Source organism: Microcaecilia unicolor, chromosome 5 (genome assembly GCF_901765095.1).
Source record: "Microcaecilia unicolor chromosome 5, aMicUni1.1, whole genome shotgun sequence".
In the NCBI taxonomy this organism is placed as follows: domain Eukaryota; kingdom Metazoa; phylum Chordata; class Amphibia; order Gymnophiona; family Siphonopidae; genus Microcaecilia; species Microcaecilia unicolor.
In genome coordinates this window covers 249,037,109-249,064,805 of record NC_044035.1, presented here as the reverse complement: position 1 = coordinate 249,064,805, position 27,697 = coordinate 249,037,109, and the positions used below count along the sequence as shown (strand labels likewise).

At 48.4% G+C, this 27,697-nt stretch overlaps 1 protein-coding gene across 1 annotated transcript in view; it reads left to right on the top strand.

The window, feature by feature from the left end:
• Nucleotides 1–27,697, top strand: part of MAEL (maelstrom spermatogenic transposon silencer) — a 111,433-nt gene that overhangs the window by 63,727 nt on the left and 20,009 nt on the right. The window contains exons 5-8 of the mRNA XM_030205095.1: nt 1,420–1,461; nt 1,736–1,863; nt 3,644–3,698; nt 4,835–4,976. Of these exons, the coding sequence (XP_030060955.1) occupies nt 1,420–1,461; nt 1,736–1,863; nt 3,644–3,698; nt 4,835–4,976 (367 nt within the window). The remainder of the gene's footprint in view (nt 1–1,419; nt 1,462–1,735; nt 1,864–3,643; nt 3,699–4,834; nt 4,977–27,697) is intronic.

Genomic DNA, 27,697 nt, shown 5'->3' with positions numbered 1-27,697 from the left:
TGTCGTTCTCACCCAGCTGATGAAACCTCCTTTTGAGCCACTGAACTCCTGCCATCTGAAGTACTTGACCTGGAAGGTCATTTTCTTGGTGGCAGTTACTTCAGCTCGTAGAGTCAGTGAGCTTCAGGCCCTTGTAGCCCAGGCCCCTTACACCAAATTTCATCATAACAGAGTAGTCCTCTGCACTCACCCTAAGTTCTTGCCAAAGGTTGTGTCGGAGTTCCATCTGAACCAGTCAATTGTCTTGCCAACATTTTTTCCCGTCCTCATTCCTGCCCTGCTGCACACATTGGACTGCAAGAGAGCATTGGCCTTCTATCTGGAGCGGACACAGCCCAACAGACAGTCCGCCCAATTGTTTGTTTCTTTTGATCCCAACAGGCGGGGAGTGGCTGTGGGGAAACGCACCATATCTAATTGGCTAGCAGATTGCATTTCCTTCACTTATGCCCAGGCTGGGCTGGCTCTTGGGGGTCATGTCACGGCTCATAATGTTAGAGCCATGGCAGCGTCAGTAGCCCACTTGAAGTCAGCCACTATTGAAGAGATTTGCAAAGCTGCGACGTGGTCATCTGTCCACACATTCACATCTCATTACTGCCTGCAGCAGGATACCCGACGCGACAGTCGGTTCGGGCAGTCAGTGCTTCAGAATCTGTTCGGGGTTTAGAATCCAACTCCACCCCCCTAGGCCCATGTTTTTTCTGTTCCAGGCTGCACTCTGTTAGTTGGATAAATTGTTAGGTCAATCTCAGTTATGTCCTCGCCGTTGCGAGGCCCAATTGACCATGGTTGTTGTTTTGAGTGAGCTTGGGGGCTAGGGATACCCCATCAGTGAGAACAAGCAGCCTGCTTGTCCTCGGAGAAAGCGAATGCTACATACCTGCAGAAGGTATTCTCCGAGGACAGCAGGCTGATTGTTCTCACAAACCCGCCCGCCTCCCCTTTGGAGTTGTGTCTTCTCTTGTTTTTGTCTTGCTTCATATGGGACTGACGAACACGAGCCGGTTCGGGCGGGAAGACGGCTGCGCATTCGCGCGCGAGGACTAGCAAAGGCCTTTGCTAGTAAAGTTTCTGATTGGAGGGGCTGCCGTGGACGTCACCCATCAGTGAGAACAATCAGCCTGCTGTCCTCGGAGAATACCTTCTACAGGTATGTAGCATTCGCTGAGTGAGATGTTTGACTACGGGAATACAAATCCTGGAGACAAGAATCTTAAAAAGTTTATCAATAAACTTTTTAAGATTCCTGTCTCCAGGACAGATTCCACTATCAATAAACAAACTTTTTAAGATTCTTGTCTCCAGGATTTGTATTCCCGTGGTCAAACATCCCACTCTCACTTATACTTGGGTACTGTTAGCTGCCAAATTGTCCTATTAATTTGTCTTAAAAATATTTTACTACTTTTTTTCCAGGGGAGATACCACGTGGCTTCCGATTTCATTGTCAAGCCTCAAGTAAGTTTTGATCTATGTTTGGGGGGGGGGGGGGGGGGGGGGGGGAGGAAGACAAATTTTTGTTTTCCATATTGTTAGTGATCTATAGTTTGATGGTAAGATTACCCTGTATATAACTGTAGGCTCTTCTAATTACATATAACTTTTTTTCATTGCATTTGAGCTGTACATTTCTGCCCCAAGACGACGTGGGTATTTCTTTCTCCTTCTCTTTCTTTCTTTCCTGTAATTTTGCTGACTGTAATTTTGTAAACCTCTTTCCATGTTCAACCAGGTGATGCCACACACCAGATCCCACTCTCTGGGTTTGAGTTATCAACCAACAGATACCATAACCTGTTCTGTGAGCTGTGTGCTTTTGTTTGGTCAAATTCAAGGAGCAATGCTTCTGTGTACTGCAAGGTATGTAACTGAAGATCTGTGTGTAAGGGCCTTCTTCCAGGATACTTAAGCTAGTCATAGCAAGGGCAGAAAAGATTAAATGGGCCCATCTGGTCTGACCAGTTGATGCTTCCACTTTGTGTAGATGAGCAGACTCTCAGGCTTAACTCAACACCTGCTCCCCATGTTCTTCAGCTGAATTTCAAACATGGCCATGTCATTGAAGTTTCCCAGTGGCTTGCTGCAGCCGGTGCAATAGGACCATCTCTGGCAAGGACACCCTTCTTTGGGGCCTGAGCATTCCCCTTCTAACTATTCTTTGTCTTTGTATGAAGAAAAGAACCCAGTTGGCCAGAGAGACTCAATAGGAAAAACTTTTTGGAGCCAGGTCCAAAGCCTCAATGTTGGTATTGTCACAGACGGTTACATCAGTCCTCATGGCTGCTAGGCCCATAGACACATGCATTGAGTTGGCCTCCACCTGCCTTGACTTTGCCCTGCAGGCCCCTTGGTGCTAGTCGTCAAGCTCCATATCTGGCTATCTTCAAATCTAGGCTAAAAACCCACATTTTTGATGTTGCTTTTAACTCCTAACCCTATTCACTTGTATGTTTTTTTTTTTTTCATTCCCACCTTAGTAATTCCCTTATCCCTTATTTGTTCTGTTTGTAATTAGATTGTAAGCTCTTTCGAGCAGGGACTGTCTCTTGACATCTAATAGCACTATAGAAATAAAATAGTAGCAGTAGTAGTAGTCAGAATCTGACCCAACCCTGAGGCGACGAAAGGATTCGATGTTGACTTCATCCTCATCGACACAGAGGAGCATCAATAGGAAGCCCAAGAAGCATCGGCATCAATTGTCTTCAACACGGTGCTGGGACTTCTGGGGCACTGAGTGAGCACTTGATACCAGAGAAGAGTTCATGCCAGGAGGACTGTTCCCCCTCTATACAAGAGGTGCTGGTGTGGGGGGTCTTCATTCTGCCAGACCAGGCACCTGGGAACTAAAATCTATGAACAGTGATTCTTTTGATTTTATGTCTTGCACGGAGTGATTTTTTTGAAAAAAGTATTGCAGTGGACAAGAAGTTTGCAGGAAGAAGATCTTTGGTTCTGCACAATCACTACCTAAGCTAAGTAGCTGTTGTTCAATATATTTTTTTTGAACATTAGTTTTTTAACATCATTTTCTGGATATTGTCCATTAATTAAATATTGTGATCAGGATGGAGGTAGGATGTGCTATGATGTAAATGTGGTGTCCCTGCAAAGCTTGGACTTTTAGTCCACAGCAATACACCAAAAAAACTGAGCACAACTAAATATTTATACAATTTTATTGAGCTTTTTACAAAAAGTAATTATTTATACAATATGAGTAAATGAGAATATTTCTAATACTTTAAAGTTCTGATCAGGGTTTCTGTTATAGTTTGCTAATTTTGAAACCGATTTTTGTTGGATACCCAGAATTGCGTTTGGTACCTTTTATAGATTGACAGGAGTCCTGTTTCATCAAATTTATATATAATAAATGAGGTTGGCCTATAAAGTGCTACCAGCCTTTTCTGACTGAGGGAAGAGATTGTGTTCCCAACACAGGAACATCCTAGAGTGGTGCAGCTTGACAAATGGTCTGTCTTTAATGGAGGTGGGTATGTTCATGGCAAGAGGGTGCGCCACCTTTTATACCTTGCTCTGAATATTAACTGAACATTTACAGGTTAACTGCACAATGTATTCTATAAAAACTTCTAAAAGCTGTCTTGATATATTTGTAATTGAATGTCCTTTTTAGTCCAGTGACAAGAACAGAGTGAACTGGTGCCTGAAATGGTTGGCTGTCAAATCAGGTAAGACAGTTTTTACTTCTAAAGCGTATCCTTGTAGCTCCTTGTCTGGTGACCACAAACTCCATATGAAACAAGTAGCTCCTTAGCATTTTTGTACTTTATTTGGGTATTTCTTTATCGACAGGAAAGGCAGGCCATGATAGCTATCTAAATAATTTGCAGGTTTTTACATTGTAAAGCAGACTGGGACGCAATGTAGGAATTATTTTCAGATGAACACACTAAACAGCATCAGGACTCAGACAATGGTACAAGCACATATGATCCTTAGGTGCAGGAAAGCAAGGGTAAAGCCAAGTGATCAAATAGATTGCTTCTAAATAACTATGATCAAGTTTGAACAGAGTTGAGAATACTCCTTCCCCGTATAGACTTCTGGCTGACATTGAATGCTGTAGACAGAAAAGGGAAGTGTTTAATGTCTTTCCACCTGACCCCATTAGGAACAAGGTGATGTGATGACCATTGAATCTTATAGAAACATAGACAATGACAGCAGGTAGACCATATAGTGCATCCAGTCCATATCTGTCTCTTCCTCTCCCTTAGAGTTTGCTTGTCCCTTGTTTTCTTGAATCAGTCTGTCTCCACCACCTCCACCTGGAGGCTATTCCACGCATCCACTACCCTTTTCCTTAAAGAAGTATTTAGATTTGAGTCTATGCCCTCTCATTCCAGAGCATCCTTTCAATTGGAAGTCTTGCCTCTTATGTATTTATGCCTCAAAGGCATTTTAACGTTTCTATCATATCTCCCCTCGTATGATTGGGAAGCAGGAGGATTATGTATTCCATTTATCCATTTTATTGTATCCCTAATAGGAAGGGGAATTTAGCAGAAACCACATAGCATACTAATTTGTCCATTATTCTCCATTTCTCTGGTTTTTGATAGTCTGTTATGAGGAAAATTGCAGTAGTAGCTTGACTGTGCCAAACAGCCACCTATTCTTGCTCTGTCATGTCTTCCCAAATTACTGTAACATTTCTCTTCTGTCCTTTCATGCAGCTTAATGTGTTGAGGGCAATCATGCAGTACCTATAACATTCTTCCTACATTGCCATTGTTTTGATGCTTCTTTCCACGCATCACTCCTTCTGGTAATATTGGCCTGCCTCTTTTTCCACCAATATCAGGAATGGAGAACAGACTTCAGCTGTTGAATGTGGAAGATCTGGTAGTAGAACTTTATAAGTGCAAACTGAATGAGGAACCCTCAAAAACCTATGTACAAAGTTTACTGGATGTCTTCCAATGGGATTATTCCAGCAATACCAGGTATTTCTTCTGGGGGCTATCTTCACTTTATCACTGTGAGTATATCATTGTTTAAGATTAACTTCTTAACTTATGTATTTCTGTGTGGTGTGTTTGTAATTGCCATTTTGTTACTTAGCAGCAGTGGCAGTATAGCTTGAAAGGATATTTACTGGTTGGTACTCTACATCATTTCATCTCTGTTCTTTATCCATGCCAGACAGTCCAGACAAGTGGATTATGCCTCCTGCCAGCAGATGAAGTCAGATTAAAAACTCTGAGCTGACTTCAAGTTGAATTTGATATACTGCCAATTATTAAAGAGAAAACTCTCAGAAAAAAACAGACTGAATGGTTTACATCTAAACGTTAAAATAGTGGGGGGGAGGGGGCAATCTAGAAGTAGCACAACTATTCAAAGAGAAGAACGCAACTTCCACGATAGGAAAACAGTTATAATAGGAAAAGTTTCAATTGCAATGAATAGAGAAAAATGGGAGGGAAATAAAAGTGCTGGGGGTGGAGGGGTTTGCTAGGGAAGGCAAGAGAAGAGTAATGTGTTTTAAGGAAAGACTTTATCAAAAGGCCTTTCCAATCTGAGGTGAAGAGGGAAAAATTGTTCCAGAGAGTAGGGGTGGCCACACTAAAACATGATGATCTGACAAAATGAGAGTACTGTAAGAAGATGCTGTGCTGAGTGACATGCCCTTGGGGGGGCATAGGGGATAAGGCTACAGGCTACAAATGAGGGGGGACCAGAGGGCTTGATTTGATGTTTGATATTTAGTTCTGTAGGGATAGTGCGAGCTAGTGTTCACTGGACAGGAGCAGTGTGACAAGATCATATTTCTTACTACTATGCAATGGCATAGCAACAGGTGGGCCTGGGTGGGCCCACTTAGGGTTCAGGCCCACCCAACAGTAGCACATGTTTAGCAGTAGCTGATGGGGATTCCAAGCTCTACCAGCTGAAGACTTCCCCCTGATGGTAATGAAAATGGTGTGCTTCACGTTACTGGCACCTGTGAATGCTCAGTTTTCAGCGCATGCCTGCTGCAGACTGTCAAGGTGGAGAGAAACATTTTCCCACCAACTTAGATTTTTTTGGAGGGGGAGGGGAGAACACTTGGTGCCCACCCACTTCTTGCCTAGGCCCACCCAAAATCTGCTGTCTGGCTATGCCCCTGATACTATGGATAAGTTTGGCTGCTGTGTTCTGTTTGCATTCTGTAGAGTCGGTAAGTGGGTAAGCCCACAAAGAATGAATTATAGTAGCCAAGCATCAACAGCACGTGCATGTACAAGGATCTGAACTGAGAAGTTTCAGGAAAAGTCATATTGATCGAATTTGTCTAAGGGCAAAAATGGATGAGACCACATTAGAAATGTGTGGGTGAAAGGACAAGGTATTAATGGTGATACCAAGAATTTGTGGGTTTTTTTTTTTTTACTGGGAGAGGAACCCCTTTAATGGGAAGGGTTGGCGACATACCAATGTGAGGGTCCTGTTTGGAATATCATGGGCATGGACTTAGAGGGGTTAAGTCTTATCGTCTGCCAGCCAATTGGCATCTAAATTTTGGGAGACAAGCACATGTGGATGAGCATTTGCAGAAGCAGTTCGATGTCAGCCTATGTATAAAGATGTCTGGGTTTCCTGCTTCGACAGCACCTTCAGTTTCTGCTTTGAACTGTCTTGTCTGTCTGTATTATTTAGATTGTAAGCTCTTTTGTGCAGGGACTGTCTCTTTGTATCAGGTGTTCAGCGCTGTGTGCGTCTGGTAGCGCTTTACAAATGCTAATAATAATAATATTTGCAGTGTCTTAGAGGAAAAAGGGGATAATGCCTTAATGGGGAGGTTGTTTGGCAGGGAGCCAGTGGCGACTTTGTTTTCTAAGTCTTTGAGTAGCTATTGGATGGACCATGAGAGATAATATAGACATCCCCCTACAGATTACTTTGAAGACAAGTAGAATAGCATAGCCTTGCAACTGGGTGATCTCATCTAACAGAGCCCGCATGAGAATGCTCTCCATTTTGTTTACCACAAACTTGAGAGCTAGAGAGCATTGCACTGCACATGTATGTGCCTTCCTGCCTGCCACTATCATGTGGGATTTAACCAGTCACCATTTTTCCATAGAACAGTAGGGTTACACTCTTCTATGCTCCGGTTGGCTCCCATCAAAACGTTTTTTTTTACTATTGGATTTTAAGGTTTTGATTTACTGTTCTACCGTGTAAGTTCTGTTGATGATGTGCAATTCTAGTCCCATCTAGTTTGCTTTGTTAGGTTTTCAGCCTTTTAAAAGTTTCCTTTATTTTTCTTGGGTCCATTTTAAGTCACATTTCTGCCAGGTTAGTGTTCCAAAATTGAGGAGTTTGATTTTGCTGCAGCTTCCCCCCCCCCCACCCCCCCCCTCCCCCCCAAGATGTGTCCCAGAAAAAAAGCTCTTGTTGGGTTCTTTTTAAAACCAAGTGCAACAGGGTAATATTCATCATAGATACTCACTCATAATTGGGTCCCAAGTTCTGCAGGCACTAATTATTAATCCTCAGTATCGAGCCTCACTGTATTGTTTTTTTTTCTCAGAGGACAAGCAGACTGAATAGTATCACTGACGGGTCGTCGTCTGCGACGGCTCAGGACGGCTTAGAAAAAAATTAGAACTTTCGAGGACGCGACATCACGAGGGTGAAGATGTGACGTGTCTCCCTTAGTTCTTTTCTATCCGCGACTGGGAAAGTTGTGTTTTCTTCACCTTCCTGTTTTTTCGGCTCAGGAGAACTGGGTTTTGTGCCCCTCTTTTCTTGGCACCATCGAGCCTTTTGATTTCGCGACTGCCGTTTTTCCCTCCATGTCATCGAGGACACCCAGCGGCTTCAAGCGTTGTACTCGGTGCAACCAGACCATCTCCAGTACCGACCCCCACGCGTGGTGTCTCCAGTGTCTTGAGCCCAATCATCTCCCGGCTGCTTGTAAGCTGTGTAAATTGATGAAAAAACGGACCCAGGTGGCTCGAGAGGCTCAGCATGAGAAACATTTTTTTCAGATCAGTCCGGTCCTTCAACATCGGCATGGACATCGGTACCGAGGTCGGCGGCATCGACATCTGGAGTCCAGGTAATGGCTACCGAAAGACCACCTCGAGCTGGGAGCAGCGAGGCATCGAGTGGGTCTCCACCTATCTCGAGGCCTACTGTTATGCAGGCCCCCCGGGACCGACCTGAGTCAGACCCGGCCCCGAGGAGGCGTGAGGGTTCCACTCCTCCTCTTCGGTACCGAGGAGTCTCGATGACAGGTGTCGAGCGAAGGCTAAGAAGCACAGTCATCGTTCTCCTATGCACGGTACCGAGAGCTCCGGGGAGCCGAGGAAGACGGCACCCGAGAAGCGTCGGCGCCGGGAGGATCGCTCACCCTCCATTCAGGCGGTGCCAATGCGTCGGTTGTCTGGCAGCCTGGTACCGGCTCCCGAGCCCCTTCAGACTCTGCAACCAACTCCTGCACCGGCCCCCCAGCCTTTACCGTTGGTAGCTCTCAACGAGCTTATCCGGGCCCTTCTTCCGGAGCTTCTGGAAGGCTTGCTTCGCCAGTCGTTGTCAGGGGGGGTGTTTGCGCCTTCTGTATTGACTGCCGAGGCAGCATCTGGGCCATCACCTGTGAGGAGGTCCCCATCAAGCGGTACCGGCATTCACTGCCTCCCGGGTTGATTCCCCCTTGACATTGGTGAAGGAAGCTTTGCCGGAGTCCAGGCAGGGGTCGAGTTCTCGACACTTCCCCCCCCCCCCCCCCCCCCCCACGAGGTCGTCGATCCTCGATGTTGAGACAAGCTCAGGTTCGGGCTGCTCTTAGGGAGCTCTTGTCCGATACCGATGAGGAGCGCTCGTGGGAAGATGAGGAAGACCCCAGATACTTTTCAGAGGAAGACTCATGTGGGGTTCCTTCTGATCCTACTCTGCCAATTGAGAATAGAATGTCTCCGCCTGAGAGTCTCTTTCTCATCTTTTTTTCAGGAAATGTCTAAGGAAATTCCATTCCCTATGGAGGTTGTAGATGAGCCCAGTGCCGAGATGCTCGAGGTCTTGGATTATTCTTCTCTGCCTGCTGAGGTTGCTATGGCCCCCTTGCATAATATACTGAGGGAAGTGCTTATGCGAAATTGGTCGTGCCCTCTTTCTAATCCAGTTGTCCCCAAAAATCCGAGTCCCAGTACAGAGTCGATGGAGAGCCTGTAATGGTGAAGGCCCAACTTCCTCACAATTCCATGGTGGTGGACTCTGCTCTCAGAAGAGCCAAGAGTACTAGCGACTATGCCTCGGCGCCCCCAGGCAGAGAGTCTAGGACCTTGGACTCTTGGGAGGAGAACGTATCAGGCCACTATGCTCACCGCCGAAATTCAAACTAACCAGCTCTACACGAGCATCCACTTGCGGAACTCGGTGAGGCAACTGTCTAGTTTAGTTGAAGCACTTCCTCCGGAGCTTGCTGAACCTTTTCACCAGGTGGTCAGGCAGCAGAAGGCGTGTCACAAATTCCTGGCCAGGGGGTCTTAGGACACTTTTGATGTGGCATCCCGAGTAGCTGCGCAAGTTATAGTGATGCGCAGACTCTCCTGGCTGCATGTCTCTGACTTGGATCAGAAGACCCAGCAGCGAATGGCAGATGTTCCTTGCCAGGGGGATAATCTTTTTGGTGAAAAAGTAGAGGACATGGTCGATCAGATAAAGCATCATGACGCCATTGATTCTCTCTCCCGCCGGACGTCTTCTGCTACCGCCTCCTCTTCTAGGAGATTTTTTGGAGGGGAGTGCTCCCTATTCCTATAATAGGCATAGGTACACTCCTGCTTCTCGGCAGTCGGTTCAGGCTCAGCCCCAGCATGCGCGTTCCCGTCAACACCATGCGCCTAAGGCCCCTAGGGCTCCCCAGCAAAAGCAAGGGACAGGCTTTTGACTGGCTCCAGTGCAGCATAGCCTTGATAACAGTGGCCGTGCCGGACGGCTTGCCTGTCGGGGGGAGGCTGATATTTTTTCACCAAAGGTGGCATGTTATTAGATTGTAAGCTCTTTGAGCAGGGACTGTCTTTCTTCTATGTTTGTGCAGCGCTGCGTATGCCTTGTAGCGCTATAGAAATGCTAAGTAGTAGTAGTAACCTCCGACAGATGGGTTCTTCAAATAGTCCGGTTAGGATACACTTTCAATCTGGTTTCCATGCCTCCAAATTGCCCACCGGGAGCTCAATCCTTCAGCTTCCAGCACAAGCAGGTACTTGTAGAGGAACTCTCCGCCCTTCTAAAGGCCAATGCGGTTGAACCCGTTCCACCAGGGGAAGAAGGGCTGGGATTCTATTCCAGGTACTTCCTTGTGCAAAAGAAAACAGTAGGGATGCGTCCCATCCTAGACCTGAGGGCCCTGAACAAATTCCTTCTCCAAGAAAAGTTCAGGATGGTTTCCCTGGGCACCCTTGTTCCCATGATTCAGAAAAACGATTGGCTATGCTCTCTGGACTTAAAGGATGCCTATACCCACATCTCGATGCTCACAGGAAATATCTTCGATTCTGACTGGGAACTCAGCACTTTCAGTACTGTGTACTGCCCTTTGGCCTAGCATCTGCGCCCAGGGTCTTCACAAAGTGCTTGGCAGTTGTCGCAGCATCGCTACGCAGACTGGGAGTGCATGTGTTCCCTTATCTTGACGATTGGCAAAAAAAGAGCACTTCCATATCATCAAGCTGATCAATCCATAGACTGGTGGGTTGTGTCCATCTACCAGCAGGTGGAGATAGAGAGCAAACTTTTGCCTCCCTATATGTGGTCATGTGCTGCCGGAAACTCCTCAGTATGTTCTCTATCTCAGCAGGTGGTGGTCACACACAGCAGCAGCTCTGGCTAGGCCTCCAAGCCTAATTTTTAGGTTTTGTTGAGTGCCTGGGGTTGAGGGCTCTTTTGAGCAAGTGCAAACCTGGTGGTACCAGGTCCCTCCTTTTCTCCCCCCTCCCGCTGGCTCCGTTTAAAAAAAAAAAAAAAAAAAAATTTTTAAACGTCCTTAAAGGCGTTTATTTCGACGTTTATTTAAACGTTCATTGCAGCTACTCACTGGGACACCAGTTCGTTACAGCTCGGAGCGGACAGCAGGTAATTTTTACCTTTTTATAGCGGGCAGGGGGTTCCCCGATTCTTCTCCTCGTGGCATATGGCGTCGGAGGGCGAGGGCGCAAAGGGTCGCTCCCCGGATCGCTTGAGCGCTTCTAGAGGGGATGCGGGGGTCTTACAGCCTGATTCGCCCTTGTTGGGTGACAGTTTCGTGACCGATGAATGTCCCGGTCCTTCCTCCGGCGTGGCGGTATTTCCCGCCATAAACGCCCATCCCCCGCTCCTCGCCTCCGCCATCTTGGCCGGCCACGCGGCTCGGACGGCTTCTTCGTGGGCCGCCCTTGAGGTTGGAGACATTAATGCCATGAACGCCCTTAATTTGGGCGACGGCACAAAGCGGCTAAAGTTAAGCGCCGTTCTTCCCGCGCGGCTCCTTCGCGGAGTGTCGCGCCGGACGCCATTTTGGATGCGCAGCATGTCTCTTCCCCGCTCTTGCGAGCGCCGGTTGAGGGTGCGTCTAGGGCTGTTGCCCAGGCTGTGGAAGTGCACAGTCTGGGGGGTTTCTCCCCCGAGTTTGTTTTGCTGCTGCATCTGGCTTTCCTCATGCAAAACGCTGCCCCTGCTCCCTCGTCTGGTAAAGAGGTTGAGGTTCCCAGAGGTAAACGCCCTCGGGTTGATTCCCAGGCCTTGGAGGACTTTGTCTCCTCCGATGTAGATGAGGGCAGCGTGTCTGAGGTCTCCCAACGGTCCTTTGCGGATTCCTTGGAGGAGACGGATCCCCGCTCGGATGGAGCGGATGACCCCTCTGCAGCGGCTCTTTAGCTCAGAGGATTTGCCCAACCTGTTAGTGCAGGCCATGGGCATTTTGAAGATTTCCTCTCCGGAGGACGTCTCTCCCTCAGCCCCTGTTGGCTCTGCCATTATGCTGGGGACGAAGCGCCCGCCTAGAACCTTCCACATGCATGATGCCATGCTCTCCTTAATTTCGGCTCAATGGGATGTCCCGGAAGCGAGCCTTAAAGTGGCTAGGGCTATGTCCCGCCACTATCCTTTGCCTGAAGGTGAACGTGAGGCCTTTCTGTGGCCTACCGTGGATTCTTTAATCACTGCGGTGACTAAGAAAACGGCGTTACCAGTGGAAGGTGGCACGGCCCTAAAGGACGCCCAAGACAGAGGATTGGAGGCGGCCTTAAGGTCGTCCTTTGAGGCGGCTGCTTTAAGTTTGCAGGCCTCAGTTTGCGGCTCCTATGTGGCCAGGGCGTGCCTGACTATGGTGCAGCGGGCTTCCCCCTCGGATCATTCCTTGAGGGCTGTTTGGCCGGCCCTGGAATCGGGCTTAGCCTATTTGGCAGACTTGCTGTATGATGTCTTGAGAGCCTCAGCTAAAGGCATGGCTCAGACAATCTCTGCGCGGCGGTGGCTTGGGCTGAAACATTGGTCTGCTGACCATGCCTCTAAATCCCGCCTGGCTAGATTGCCTTTTAAAGGCAAGCTGCTCTTTGGGGTCGAGCTGGACAAAATCGTGACCGATCTCGGCACGTCTAAGGGCAAGAAGTTACCAGAGGTCAGGGCTCGGGCTAGTACTCGCCCTGGTACCTCCAGAGGACGGGCTCAGGAAGCCCGTCGGTACCGCCTGGGCAGGTCGGGCTCCTCTGCCCTCTCTTCCTTCAAGAGGAACTTCTCCCCAAGCAGCATTCCTTTCGCAGAGACCGCCGTCCCGGAGGTGCTCCCTCCGGGCCTCCCCCAGGGTCTCGTACCCAATGACGGGGGCCTTGGTCCACGCCTTAGTGCAGATTGGAGGACGGCTGTCCTCGTTTATGGGCGAGTGGACCACAATAACTTCAGACGCTTGAGTGCTGGAAGTCATCAGAGACGGCTACAAGCTAGAGTTCTGCCGACCCTTAAAAGACGGGTTTGTACTCTCTCCCTGCAAGTCTCCGGTCAAAGCTGTGGCAGTGCAGCAGACCTTGGACAATCTGTTCCGCCTGGGGGCGGTCGTTCCGGTGCCAGAGAATCAGCCTGGCAAGGGACGTTACTCCTTTTTCTTTGTGATTCCAAAGAAAGGAGGTTCTGTACGGCCTATCCTCGACCTCAAGGGGTCCATTGGGCCTTGAAAGTTCGGCACTTTCGCATGGAGACCCTCCGCTCTGTTATAGCGGCAGTGAAGGCAGGAGAGTTCCTGGCATCCTTGGACTTCAAGGACGCGTACTTGCATATTCCCATCTGGCCTCCTCATCAACGCTTTTTGCGTTTTGCAGTACTGGCCGACACTTCCAGTTCAGAGCCCTCCCGTTCGGGTTGGCTACTGCTCCGCGGACCTTTTCCAAAGTAATGGTGGTCATCGCGGCCTTCCTGTGGAAGGAAGGAGTTCAAGTCCATTCTTATCTGGACGACTGATTGATCCAAGCCCCTCTTATGCAGAGTGCAGCAAAGCTGTGAACCGGGTGGTTGCTCTTTCGAACTCCCTGAGGTGGATCATCAACTGGGAGAAAAGCCAGCTGCGCCCGACTCAGTCCCTGGAGCATCTGGGAGTTCGATTCGACACCCAAGTGGGCAGAGTGTTCCTGCCAGACAATTGGATTGTCAAGCTTCAGGCTCAGGTGGACTAGTTCCTAGTAGCCTCTCCTATTCGGACTTGGGACTATGTGCAGCTGTTGGGCTCTATGTCGGCCACGATGGATGTAGTGCCCTGGGCCAGGGCTCATATGAGACCACTTCGACAATCTCTGCTGCTGCGCTGGACTCCGATGTCGGAGGATTATGCTGTGCGCCTTCCCTTGGACCCAGCAGTGCGCAAGGCGCTGAGCTGGTGGACGCAGACAGACAAGTTGTCTGCAGGAATGCCTCTGGTGATCCCGGAGTGGATTGTCGTCACGACGGACGCCTCTTTGTCGGGCTGGGGAGCCCACTTCTTGGGAAGGACAGCGCAGGGGCTCTGGTCTCCTGCAGAGGCAAAGTGGTCTATCAACCTCCTGGAACTCAGAGCCATTCGGTTGGCGTTTTTGGAGTTCATCCCGGTACTGGCATTGAAGCCCTGTTGGACAATGCCACGGCTGTGGTCTATGTCAACCGCCAGGGAGGTACCAAGAGCGCCCCTCTAGCCAAGGCAGCCATGAATCTATGCCAGTGGGCGGTAGCGAGCCTGGAGCAGCTGTCAGCAGCCCACATTGCCGGAGTCATGAATGTCAAGGCGGACTTCTCAGTCGCCATACCTTGGATCCCGGAGAGTGGCAGTTATCGGTTCAGGCGTTCTTGGATATCACGAAGCGCTGGGGCCAGCCGAGCCTAGATCTATTGGCGTCATCGGCCAGTTGCCAAGTGCCGCGCTTTTTCAGCAGAGGACGGGACCCTCGATCTCTGGGAGTAGATGCTCTCCTCTAACAGTGGCCAACACAAGAGCTTCTCTATGTGTTCCCGCCCTGGCCCATGTTGGGCAGGGTGCTAGACCGATTGGCAAAGCATCCGGGCCGGATAATCCTGGTGGGGCTGCCAGTGGAGCAGGGTCTGTTACATCAGGGTCCCGTGGTGATGGAGGATCCCTCCCCCTTTGGGCTTACGGCCTGGCTATTGAGCGGCAGCGTCTGAGGAAGAAGGACTTCTCAGACAAGGTCATCGCCACTATGCTGAGAGCGAGGAAGCGCTCTACTTTTACTGCTTACGCCAGGGTTTGGCGTACCTTTGCAGCGTGGCGAAGCAGGCTCATTTTCTTCATTCACTGCTCCAATTTCTTCAGTGTTGGCATTCCTGCAAGAAGGTCTGGAGAAAGGCCTGTCGCTCAGTTCCCTTTAAATCCAGGTAGCGGCCCTGGCTTGCTTCAGGGGCCGCCTGAAGGGTGCTTCCCTGGCTTCGTAGCCAGATGTGGTGCGTTTTCTCAAGGGAGTTAAGCACCTGCGCCCTCCTCTGCACTCAATGGTGCCTGCGTGGAATTTTAACCTGGTGCTCAGAGCATTACAGAAGCCGCCTTTGAACCCTTGTTGAGGGCATCTCTGAAAGACCTGACGTTGAAAGCAGTCTTTTTGGTGGCTATCACTTCAGCCAGAAGAGTTTCCGAGCTCCAGGCACTCTCATGTCGAGAGTCTTTTCTGCAGTTCACTGAGGCAGGAGTGACTATTCGCACAGTGCCTTCCTTCCTGCCCAAGATTGTTTCTCGCTTCCATGTGAATCAGCAGCTCTGTCTCCCTTCCTTTCGTAGGGAGGACTACCCAGAGGAGTACTCTGCTCTTAAATATCTGGATGTGAGACGAGTCATCATCAGATACTTGGAGGTGACCAATGATTTCCGGAAATCGGATCATCTGTTTGTCCTGTTGGCAGGTCCTCGTAAGGGTCTGCAGGCTGCTAAGCCTCCAGTGGCAAGATGGGTCAAGGAAGTCATTGCCGCGGCTTATGTGGCCACGGGGAAGGTGCCGCCTATCCAGCTGAAGGCTCACTCCACTAGAGCTCAGGCGGCCTCGATGGCAGAGGCCGGGTCCGTCTCCTTGGAAGAGATATGCAAGGCGGCAACTTGGGCATCGGCCCATACATTCTCCAAGCATTACCGCTTGACTGTGGCGGCACGGGCGGAGGCCCGGTGTGGAGCTTCAGTGTTGAGTTCAGGGATTCCTATGTCCCGCCCTGGGTGAGTACTGCTTCGGTACATCCCACCAGTCTATGGATTGATCAGCTTGATGATATGGAAGGTAAAATTATGTATAATCATACCTGATAATTTTCTTTCCATTAATCATAGCTGATCAATCCATAGCCCCGCCCAGATATCTGTATGGTTTCTATTCTGGTTGCATTTCAGGTTCAAGTTTAGTCTTCAGTTACTTCAGGAAGACTTCGGGTTCAAGTTTTTTCACTTGGATTCTTCAAGAGTTGAGACGAGTTTGTGTTACAGTGAGCTGCTGCATTCCTCTCCCCTCCGTTTCACGGGGCTGGATTGAGACATAAATTCTGCCGGCACTCCCTCCCGCTTCGTGCGGTTGTAGGGCAGTTTTGTACCCCTCCCGCTTCGGCGGTGCTAGGGTCAGTCAGCTCCTCCCGCGGTTGCGGTTGCAGGATAAGCCAGATCCCCCCACATCGGCGGGTGTAGTGTCCCTCCCCCGCTCCACGGGGATGAGCTGGACGGATTCCCCTCCCCCACTTGTGTGGGGATGAGCTGGGTTAATTCCCCTCCCCCACTTGTGTGGGGATGAGCTGGGTTAATTCCCCTCCCCCGTTTCGGCGGTGGTGAGCTGGGCAGAGTGTCCCTTTGTGGGTGTAATTCTCTAAGTGCTGAGTCCTGCAGATGGAGCTTTGATATCGACATACTGAGGAGTTTCCGGCAGCACATGACCACATATAGGGAGGCAAAAGTTTGCTCTCTATCTCCACCTGCTGGTAGATGGACACAACCCACCAGTCTATGGATTGATCAGCTATGATTAATGGAAAGAAAATTATCAGGTATGATTATACATAATTTTACCTTCAGAGGCAGGGGCTCTATAGTCCATGCGGATGACTATTCGACTACTGGAGCTACTGGGGTTTGAAATCAATTATTCTAAGTCCCACCTTGTGCCAGTACAGAAATTTGGAGTTCATTGGAGCTCTGTTGGACACACAGACGTCTCAAGCTTATCTCCCCCAGGCAAGGGCAGACAATCTCCTGGCCCTAGTGTCCTTGGCTCGAGCGTCTCAACAGATCACAGCTCGGCTGATGTTGAGACTTTTAGGGCACATGGCTTCCACGGTTAATGTGACTCCCATGGCACGCCTACTTATGAGATCAGCTCAGTGGACCCTAGCTTCCCAGTGGTGCCAAGCCACAGGGAATCTAGAGGATGTAATCCATCTTTTCACTGAGTTTTGCAGATCCTTTCAGTGGTGGAACATTTGATCCAATCTGACATTGGGACTTCCATTCCAAATTCCTCAGCCGCAGAAAGCGCTGACGACGGATGCATTCTGCAGGGGTGGGGAGCTCATGTAGATGGACTTGACACTCAAGGGGCTTGGTCCTTTCCGGAAAAAGATCTTTAGATCAACCTCCTGGAATTAAGAGCGATCTGGAACGCTCTCAAGGCTTTCAGAGATCGGCTGTCCAATCAAATCAGGTTGCAATGTATTACACCAACAAGCAGGGGGGCACTGGATCTCACCCTCTGTGTCAGGAAGCCGTCCAGATGTGGCTTTGGGCCCACCATCACGGCATGTTTCTCCAGTCCACGTATCTGGCAGGCGTCAAAACTGTCTGGCCGACAGGTTGAGCAGGATCATGCAACCTCACGACTGGTCTCTGAACATGGATGTTGTCCACAAGATCTTCCGAGAGTGGGGCACCCCCTCGGTGGATCTTTTTGCCATTTGGATCAATCACAACGTCCCTCAGTTCTGTTCCAGGCTTCAGGCCCACAACAGACTAGAGTCAGATGCCTTTCTCCTGCACTGGGGGACAGGCCTGCTGTATGCGTATCCTCCCATACCTCTAGTAGGGAAGACTTTGCTGAAACTCAAGCAAGACTGGGGAACAATGATCCTGAGACCAAGTCAGCACGGCTTTTGTTTGGGGAAATCTTGCCTGACCAATTTACTTCAATTCTTTGAAGGAGTAAACAAACACGTGGACAAAGGGGAGCCAGTTCATATTGTGTATCTGGATTTTCATAAGGCGTTTCACAAGGTACCTCATGAAAGGTTACAGAGCAAATTGGAGGGTCATGGGATAGGAGGAAAAGTCCTATTGTGGATTAAAAACTGGTTGAAAGATAGGAAACAGAGAGTGGGGTTAAATGGGCAGTATTCACAATGGAGAAGGGTAATTAGTAGGGTTCCTCAGGGGTCTGTGCTAGGACCGCTGCTTTTTAATATATTTATAAATGATTTAGAGATGGAAGTAACTAGCGAGGTAATTAAATTTGCTGATGACACAAAGTTATTCAAAGTCATTAACTCGCGAGAGGATTGTGAAAAATTACAGAAGGACCTTACCAGACTGGGCGGCTAAATGGCAGATGACGTTTAATGTGAGCAAGTGCAAGGTGATGCATGTGGGAAAAAAGAACCTGAATTATAGCTACATCGTGCAAGGTTCCACATTAGGAGTTACAGACCAAGAAAGGGATCTGGGTGTTTTCGTTGATAATACACTGAAACCTTCTGCTCAGTGTGCTGCTGCGGCTAGGAAAGCGAATAGAATGTTGGGTATTATTAGGAAAGATATGGAAAACAGGTGCGAGGATGTCATAATGCTGTTATCGCTCCATGGTGCGACCGCAGCTTGAGTATTCAATTCTGGTCGCCGCATCTCAAGAAAGATATAGTAGAATTGGAAAAGGTGCAGCGAAGGGCGACTAAAATGATAGCGGGGATGGGACGACTTCCCTATGAAGAAAGACTAAGGAGGCTAGGGCTTTTCAGCTTGGAGAAGAGACGACTGAGGGGAGATATGATAGAGGTATATAAAATAATGAATGGAGTGGAACAGGTGGATGTGAAGCGTCTGTTCACGCTTTACAAAAATACTAGGACTAGGGGGCATGCGATGAAACTACAGTGTAGTAAATTTAAAACAAATCGGAGAAAAGGTTTCTTCACCGAACGCATAATTAAACTCTGGAATTCGTTGCCAGAGAATGTGGTGAAGGCGGTTAGCTTGACAGAATTTGAAAAGGGGTTAGACAGTTTCCTAAAGGACAAGTCCATAAACCAGTACTAAATGGACTTGGGAAAAATCCACAATTCCAGGAATAACATGTATAGAATGTTTGTACATTTGGGAAGCTTGCCAGGTGCTCTTGGCCTGGATTGGCCGCTGTCGTGGAGAGGATGCTGGGCTCGATGGACCCTTGGTCTTTTCCCAGTGTGGCATTACTTATGTACTTATGATTGCTCCTTTCTGGCCTTATCAGATCTGGTCTCCTCTTCTTCTAGAGTTGTCCTTCGAAGAACCGTGGAGATTGGAGTGTTTTCCGACACTCAGAACGAAGGGTCGCTTCTACATCCCAACCTCGTCTCTGGCTCTCACGGCCTGGATGTTGAGAACTTAGAAGTTGCCTCTTTAGGCCTTTCAGAGGGTGTCTTCCGAGTCTTGCTTCCAGGAAAGATTCCACGAAAAAGTGTTATTCTTTCAAGTAGAGGAGGTTTGCCGTCGGGTGTGACAGCAAGGCCCTAGATCCTTTTTCTTGTCCTGCACGGACCCTGCTTGAATACCTTCTACACTTGTCAGAGTCTGGTCTCAAGACCAACTCCTTAAGGGTTCATGTTAGTGCAATTAGTGCTTATCAACATGTAGAAGGTCAGCCTATCTCTGGACAGCCTTTAGTTGTTCGCTTCATGAGAGGTTTGCTTTTGTCAAAGCCCCCTGTCAAACCTCCACCAGTGTCATGGGATCTCAACGTCATTCTCGCCCAGCTCCTTTTGAGCCACTGAATTCCTGCCATCTCAAGTACTTGTCCTGGAAGGTCGTTTTCTTGGTGGCTGTTACTTCAGCTCGTAGAGTCAGTGAGCTCCAAGCCCTGGTAGTTCATGCACCTTAGATCAAGTTTCACCATAACGGAGTAGTCCTCTGCACTCACCCTAAGTTCTTGCCGAAGGTGGTGTCGGAGTTCCATCTGGACCAGTCAATTGTCTTGTCAACATTTTTTCCCCATCCACATACCCGCCCTGGTGAGGACAAGTTGTACACCTTGGACTGTAAGAGAGCATTGGCCTTTTACATGGAGCGGACAAAGCCCTATCGACAGTCCACCCAATTGTTTGTTTCTTTCGATCCCAATAGGAGGGGAGTTTCCATCTGTAAACGCACCATCTCCAATTGGTTAGCAGATTGCATTTCCTTCACTTTATGCCCAAGCTGGACTGACTCTAGAGGGCCATGTCACGGCTCATAATGTCAGGGCCATGGCTGCGTCAGTGGCTCACTTAGCCTCCATTGAAGAGATTTGCAAAGCTGCAACGTGGTCATCAGTCCACACGTTCACATCTCACTACTGCCTTCAGCAGGATACCCGGTACGACAGTCAGTTTGGGCAGTCGGTATTGCAGAATCTGTTTGGGGTTTAGAATCCAACTCCACCCTCCTAGGCCCATTTATGTTCTGTTCCAGGCTGCATTCTCATTTAGTTGTTTCTTTTTAGGTCAATCTAAGTATGTCCTCGCCGTTGCGGGGCCCAACTGACTAATGTTCATTATTTTGAGTGAGCCTGGGGGCTAGGGATACCCCATCAGTTATACTATTCAGCCTGCTTGTCCTTGGAGAAAATGGAAGATACATACCTGTAGCAGGTATTCTCCAAGGACAGCAGACTGAACAGTATCACAACCCACCCTCCTCCCCTTTGGAGTTGTTCCTTTCGTTTTTATTAACGAAGGGAGACACGCTCACGTCGCGGGCTGCGCGGTGCATCTTCACCCACGCGACATCACGTTTTTGAAAGTTCTGATTTTTTTTGTAAGTTCCGGGCTCCTGGTCCGTCGCAGACAACAACCCATCAGTGATACTATTCAGCCTGCTGTCCTCGGAGAATACCTGCTACAGGTATGTATCTTCATTTTTCATTTATTTATAAATACTTCATATACTGCGGATTACAAAAAAAAATGCAGCAAAGCAATTTACAACATATAAAAGGCCCAAGAGGACCAAATAAAGAAAGGAAGAAGTAAGAAAAGAGGACCAAATAAAGGAAGAAGTAATAGAAGAAAGATCTGATGACTGTGTATTATGTAAATTGCACGCTTGACTAAGAGTCCAGGTTTTTTTGTTTATCACATTTATATCCCACATTATCTAAAATTCTAAGCGGGTTACAATAAAACATTCACAATATTAAAGATCTTTAACACATAACTGAAAAGCTTATAAAAGCACTCAAGCAAAAATCAAACAAAAATCAACTTCCTGATGTTAGTCAGTTTGGTTACCATACACACTCATGAATGTTAACCACAACCACTTTCCACATTAAATGCTAGTTGAAACAGATTGTTTCCTAAAGACACAGATGCTATTTTTTTTTTTTTAAGTTCTAGGGGAAGATCGTTCCACGTTGTAGGACCAGCAATATGAAAGGTATTAGCAATCAAGGACTTGCCCGGAAAGGAGCATTAGACATAGAGACAATATAAGCAGGAGACATGCAGGGTAATAAAAGAAATAGGGGAGGGGGGGCGGGGAGGGAGAAAGGGAGGGGGTTGGGGGGATCAATATAAGGTGAAAAATGTTTCAGCTGTTTTATGTATGGATGTCATTTATATATCAAAAATAAAGTTGGGGAAAAAAATAAATAAAAGGTGGTTCTGGCAGAACGATGCAATATCCAACAAACACTTCTGTGACTTAAGTACTTTTGGTGGATGATATACTTTGAGACTTGTACAAATACTTGTACAAATGCCTTCAAAAACCAGCATACAGTTAACCAATGGAGTCTTAATCAGTGCTTTTTTAGGAAAAAAGGTATCGGTACTCATTATGGACAGGGTCACCATTTGTGGTGCTGCCCCTAGAGTAGCCACACCCCTTATACCAGCTATGGCGCATATAAACAGGCATCATTAAAAATACTATACCAGTACAGGAGAAAAAAATAACTTGATGTATTTTTTTCCATTATAAATTCTGTAAGCTGCTACAGCTCCAGTATACCCAGTGCAAAATAAGACAGCAGATGTAAATTCTCAAATTGAACATATTCCAAACACAAAAATGAAATAAAATTTTTTTTCTACCTTTTGTTGTCTGGTGACTTTGTTTTTCTGATTTATGTTGGTCCCAGTCTCTGATTCTGCTGCTCTCTCTCTGTTCTCTTAACTCCATTTCCAGGGCTTCCTTTCCATTTATTTCTTTACTTTCCTCCTCTCTTCATTTCTTGCCCTACATCCATAAGTAAAAGCTGGGTCCTCCTTTGAATTGACTGGAAGAGGTATAACATGGATCCAGCTTTTGCCTATTTTCTCCATCCATGTGCAGTTTTTCTCCTCTCTCTCATTTTCATCCATGTGCATCTTCTTTTTCTCTTTCCTCCTCCTCCTCCCGCTGCCTGCCTGCCTGCTTTGAGAGTCTAGGTCCCCAGCATCAACCAGTACAAGGCCCAGCTCAAGCACTGACGAGCCTTCCTGCTAATGGCACGCGCTCGAGAAGGCCCTGTTAATTCCGTCATCTCTGACACGTCATGTATGCTTTAGAGGGGCGGTACCAACAGGGCCTCCATGAGCGGATAGGCTTGAAGACTGAATGTGCTGGTGCTGGCCGGGTCTTGTACTGATTGATTGGGGACCTGGACTCTCAAGAACAGGGCAGTGAGAGGAGGACTTGGGGAGGTAAAAAAATAATAATAATAAAGTGCCGGTATGCCGGACCGGTATAATAAAAAGCACTGGTCTTAATAACTGAGGAGTAATATCTCTACTTTAGACTTCCAGCCAATAATACATGCAGCATGGTGAGTCACTTGCAGTGCTCTCAGCAAAGATTGCAATAGTTCACAGTAAAGAGCATTCTCTGAGGACAAGCAGGCTGCTTGTTTTCACATGTGGGTCAACTTCCGCATCCCAGGAAACACAGCAAATTTTTGAAGCAAAAATAAAAAGTTTTGCCCAGAGTCTTCTGGTGTGTGAATCACGCGCACCGCTCATGCGCGAATGACTTCCCGTCGCGTGAGCCTGCCCCCTTAGTTCTTTCTCGTCCGCAACGAGGTAACAGGTTTTTTTTCTGATCTCCTCGTTTTTGGGGGCCCAGGAACTAGTCTGACAACTTTTTTGTCATTTTCTTAAAAAAAAAAATACATATATATATATATATATTACCTGTAGTTTCTTTTAGTTTTTGACCTGTTTTTTAAGTTTCCTTTCATTTTCGATGTGGCTGGCCTTCTCCCTTTTTGTGCCCTTTGCTTTTTTGGCACGATCATGTCGTTTGATTTTGCCGAAGCCGTTTTTCCGTCCATGAAATCGAGGACACCCAGCAGCTTCAAACGTATACTCGGTGCAACCGGACCATCTCAGGTACTGATACCCACGCCTGGTGTATCCAGTGCCTTGTGCCTGACCGTAGCCCAGTCACTTGTAGTCTGTGTCTTCTTATAAAGAAACGGACACAAGCGTCTCGAAGCCCAACAAGAAAAGCTTTTTGGGGCTCGGTCTGGTCCTTCGACATCAACATCTGTTTGAGGTCGGCGGTGTCGACATTGACAGGAGCATCAACATCGGGAGGAGAGGTAATGGCTGCCCCGAGACCACCACATGCCTGGAGCATTGAGGGGTCGAGTGGGTCTCCACCTGCCTCGAGGCCTCCTGTTATGCAGGCCCCCCAGGACCAACCTGACCCGGCCCCGAGGAGACGTGAGGATTCCACGTCCTCATCAGTATCGAGGAGTCTCGTCGAGCGAAGGCTAAGAAGCACCGTCATCGTTTTCCTTCGACACATGGTGCCAGGAGCTCCGGGGTGTCAAGAGTCGGCACCTGAGAAGCGTTGGGCATCGAGAGGACCGCTCCCCCTCTGTACAGGAGGTGCCCATGCGTGAATCTCGTGGCAGCCCGATACCTCCTTCTGAGCCTCGATAGATTTTGCCACCGGCTGCTCCACCGACCCTGTAGCCTTTTTCCGATGGCGGCTCGCGACGAACGCATCCGGGCCCTGCTTCTGGAGGGATTGCTGCGCCAGTCTGCTTTGGTGTCGGGTGCTTGTGCCTTCTGTGCCGCCGGCTGCGGTGGTGTCTGGCTCTTTTCTTGCGAAGAGGTCCCCGGGACGTCGGTGGAGGAAGCTTCAATGCAGTCTAGGCGGACATCGCCATCGAGGACATCGTTCCTCGGCATCAAGGCAGGCTCAGTCTTGGAGTGCCCTGAGGGAGGTCTTACCCAATACTGAAGAGGAGCGTTCGTGGGAATCAGAGGAAGACCCCAGGTACTTTTCTTCTGACGAGGCCTTTGGGATTCCATCATTCTCCTTTCTGGTGGAGGGGAAGGGTCAGTCTCCATGGAGAGTCTGTCCTTTACATCTTTTGTCCGGAAAATAGCTACGGCTATTCCTTTCCCTATGGAGGTTGAGGATGAGCCCAGGGCTGAGATGCTTGAGGTCCTAGATTCTTGTCCACTTAGAGAGGCTGTGAAGGCTCCTCTACATAAGGTACTGAAGGAAGTCCTTATGCGGAACTGGCCGGTCCCTCTGTCTGGCCCCATGATCCCAAAGAAAACTGAATCTCAGTATCGGATCCACAGTGAACCTGTATTGATGAGGTCTGTTACCCCACAATTCCATGGTGGTGCACTCCGCCCTCAAGAGAGCCAAGAGTACTACTACTACTTATCATTTCTATAGCGCTACTAGAGAAGCGAGGACTCTTGATTCTTTTGGGAGGAAAACATATCAGACTGCTATGCTCGCCGCCAAAATTCATATCTTACCACCTCTTCATGAGTATTCACTTGCGGAACTCGGGGAGGCAACTGTCCAGCTTGGTTGATGCACTCCCTCCGGAGCAGGCCGAGCCTTTTCGCCAGGTGGTCAAGCAACAGAAGGCATGTCGAAAATTCCTGGCCAGGGGTACGTTAGACACTTTTGATGTAGCATCCAGGATTGCTGCCCAAGGTATAGTGATGCGCAGACTCTCACGGCTGCGTTTCTCTGACCTGGATCTTTCGGTCCAGCAGCGGATGGTGGATGTTCCTTGCTGGGAGGATAACCTTTTTGGTGAGAAAGTAGAGGATCTAGTTGACCAGCTCAAGAAGCACAATGATGCTATGGATTCTCTCTCCCGCCAGGCATCTTCTGCTACTACCTTCTCATCTAGGAGGTTTTTTGGAGGGAAAGGGAAATGGGACTTGATATACTGCCTTTCTGAGGTTTTTGCAACTACATTCAAAGCAGTTCACATATATTCAGGAACTTATTTTGTACCGGGGCAAAAAGAGGAGTGCTCCCTATTCCTATGCTAGGCGTAGGTATACTCCTGCTTCTCGGAAGCCTGCTCAGGCTCAGTCCCAGCACACTCGTTCTCGTCAACAGCGTGCGCCTAAGGGCACTGCGGCTACCCCGCAAAAGCAAGGGACGGGCTTTTAACTGGCTCCAGTTCAGCATAGCCTCAGTAAACGTGTCCGTACCGGACGACTTGCCATTTGAGGGGAGGTTAATGTTTTTTCACCAAAGGTGGCCTCTTATAATCTCCGACTGGTGGGTTCTTCAAGTTGTCTGGGTAGGATACACCCTCAATCTGGAATCCAAGCCTCCAAATTGCCCTCCGGGAGCTCAGTCCTACAGCTCCCAGCACAAGCAGGTACTTGCAGAGGAACTCTCCTTCTACAGGCCCAAGCGGTCGAACCCGTTCCACCAGAGGAAGAAGGGCTGGGATTGTATTCCAGGTACTTCCTTGTGCAAAAGAAAACGGGGGGATGCGTCCCATTCTAGACCTAAGGGCCCTGAACAAATTTCTAGTCCGAGAAAAGTTCAGGATGGTTTCCCTGGGCACCCTTGTTCCCATGATTCAGAAAAATGATTGGCTATGCTCTCTGGACTTAAAGGATGCTTACACACACATCTCGATACTACCAGCTCACAGGAAATATCTTCAATTTCGGCTGGGAACACAGCATTTTCAGTACCGTGTACTGCCTTTTGGCATGGTGTCTGCGCCCAGAGTGTTTACAAAATGCCTAGCAGTAGTCGCAGCGTCGCTAGGCAAACTGGGAGTGCATGTGTTTCCTTATCTCAACGATTGGCTGATGAAGAGCACTTCGAAGGAAGGTGCGCTGCAGTCCCTGTGAATGACTAGTCAGGTGCTGGAGCTACTGGGGTTCGTCATAAATTATCCCAAGTCCCATCTCACCCCAGTCCAAAAATTGGAATTCATTGGAGCTTTGGTGAACACTCGGACAGCTCGAGCTTATCTCCCCTAGGCAAGGGCAGACAACCTTCTGTCCCTGGTGTCCATGGTTCGAGCGTCTCAGCAGGTCATGGCTCGGCAGATGTTGAGACTTCTGAGGCACATGGCCTCCAAAGTTCATGTAACGCCCATGGCACATCTACATATGAGATCAGCTCAATGGACCCTAGCTTCCCAGTGGTTTCAAGTTGCGGTGGATCTAGAGGATGTAATCCAACTGTCCACCGACCTTCAGAATTCTCTTTAGTGGTGGATGATTCGATCCAATTTGACCATGGGACGACCATTCCAAGTTCCTCAGCCACAAAAGGTGCTGACAATGGATGCATCTCTCCTGGGGTGGGGAGCTAATGTAGATGGGCTCCACACTCAGGGAGCCTGGTCCTTTCAGGAAAGAGGTCTGCAGATCATCCTCCTTGAATTAAGAGCAATCTGGAACGCTCTAAAGGCTTTCAGAGATCAGCTGTCCAACCGAGTAATCTTAATTCAGACAATCAGGTTGACCTGTTTTACACCAACAAGCAGGGGGGCACCGGATCTCGCCCTCTGTGTCAGGAAGCCGTCCAGCTGTGGCTTTGGGCTCCTCGTCAAGGCATGTTTCTCCAAGCCACTTATCTGGCAGGCGTAAACAGCAGACTGGCCGACAGGTTGAGCAGGATAGTGCAACCTCACGAGTGGTCACTGAACATGGGTATAGTCTGCAAGATCTTCCGAGTGTGGGGCACCCCCTTGGTGGATCTTTTCGCCACTCAGATCAATCACAAGGTCCCTCAGTTCTGTTCCAGACTTCAGGCCCATGACAGACCAGCGTCAGATGCCTTTCTCCTACATTGGTGGTCAGGCCTTCTGTATGCGTATCCTCCCATACCTCTAGTAGGGAAGACTTTGCTGAAACTCAAGCAAGACTACGGAACCATGATCCTGATTGCACCCTTCTGGCCGCGTCAGATTTGGTTCCCTCTTCTTCTGGAGTTGTCCTCCGAAGAACTGTGGAGATTGGAGTGTTTTCCAACCCTCATCATTCAGAACGAAGGGTCGCTTCTACATCCCAACCTCCAGTCTCTGGCTCTCACGGCCTAGATGTTGAGAGCTTAGAATTTGCCTCCTTGGGTCTTTCAGAGGGTGTCCCCTGAGTCTTGCTTGCTTCCAGAAGAGATTCCACGAAGAGGTGTTACTCTTTTAAATGGAGGAGGTTTGCTGTCGGGTGTGACAGCAAGGCCCTAGATCCTCTTTCTTGTCTTACACAGACCCTGATTGAATACCTTCTACACTCCGTAAGAGTTCACCTTAGTGCGATTTAGTGCTTTTCATCTCCGTGTAGAGGGTAAGCCTATCTCTGGACAGCCTGTAGTTGTTTAGTTTGCTTTTGTCAAAGCCCCCTGTCAAACCTCCACCAGTGTCATGGGATCTCAACGTTGTTCTCACCTAGATTTGATATAAATTAACAGATAAAACGATTTTAAAAAAATCAAGTAATGAAGAACCCTATGTTTCCAATCAGACTTAGATCTACCTTGAAAATGTTTAAAATAATGGGTTAGATAAAGGACAGTTCCTAAAATTCCAAATGATCAACTAGTATAGTAAGATGCCAGAGGGGAGGAATGAGGGGACATATGATGAAGGTGGAAAGGGGATATACTCAGGAGTACTCTAAGGAAATACTCTTTATGGAACTACCTTCTGGCAGAGGTGGTGAAGAATTGTCTGCATTTGAATTCAAGAGAGCATGGGACGAGTATGTTGGATCTCTGAGGTAGAGGAAGGGATAGTATATGGAATGGTTGGGCAGCCTAGGT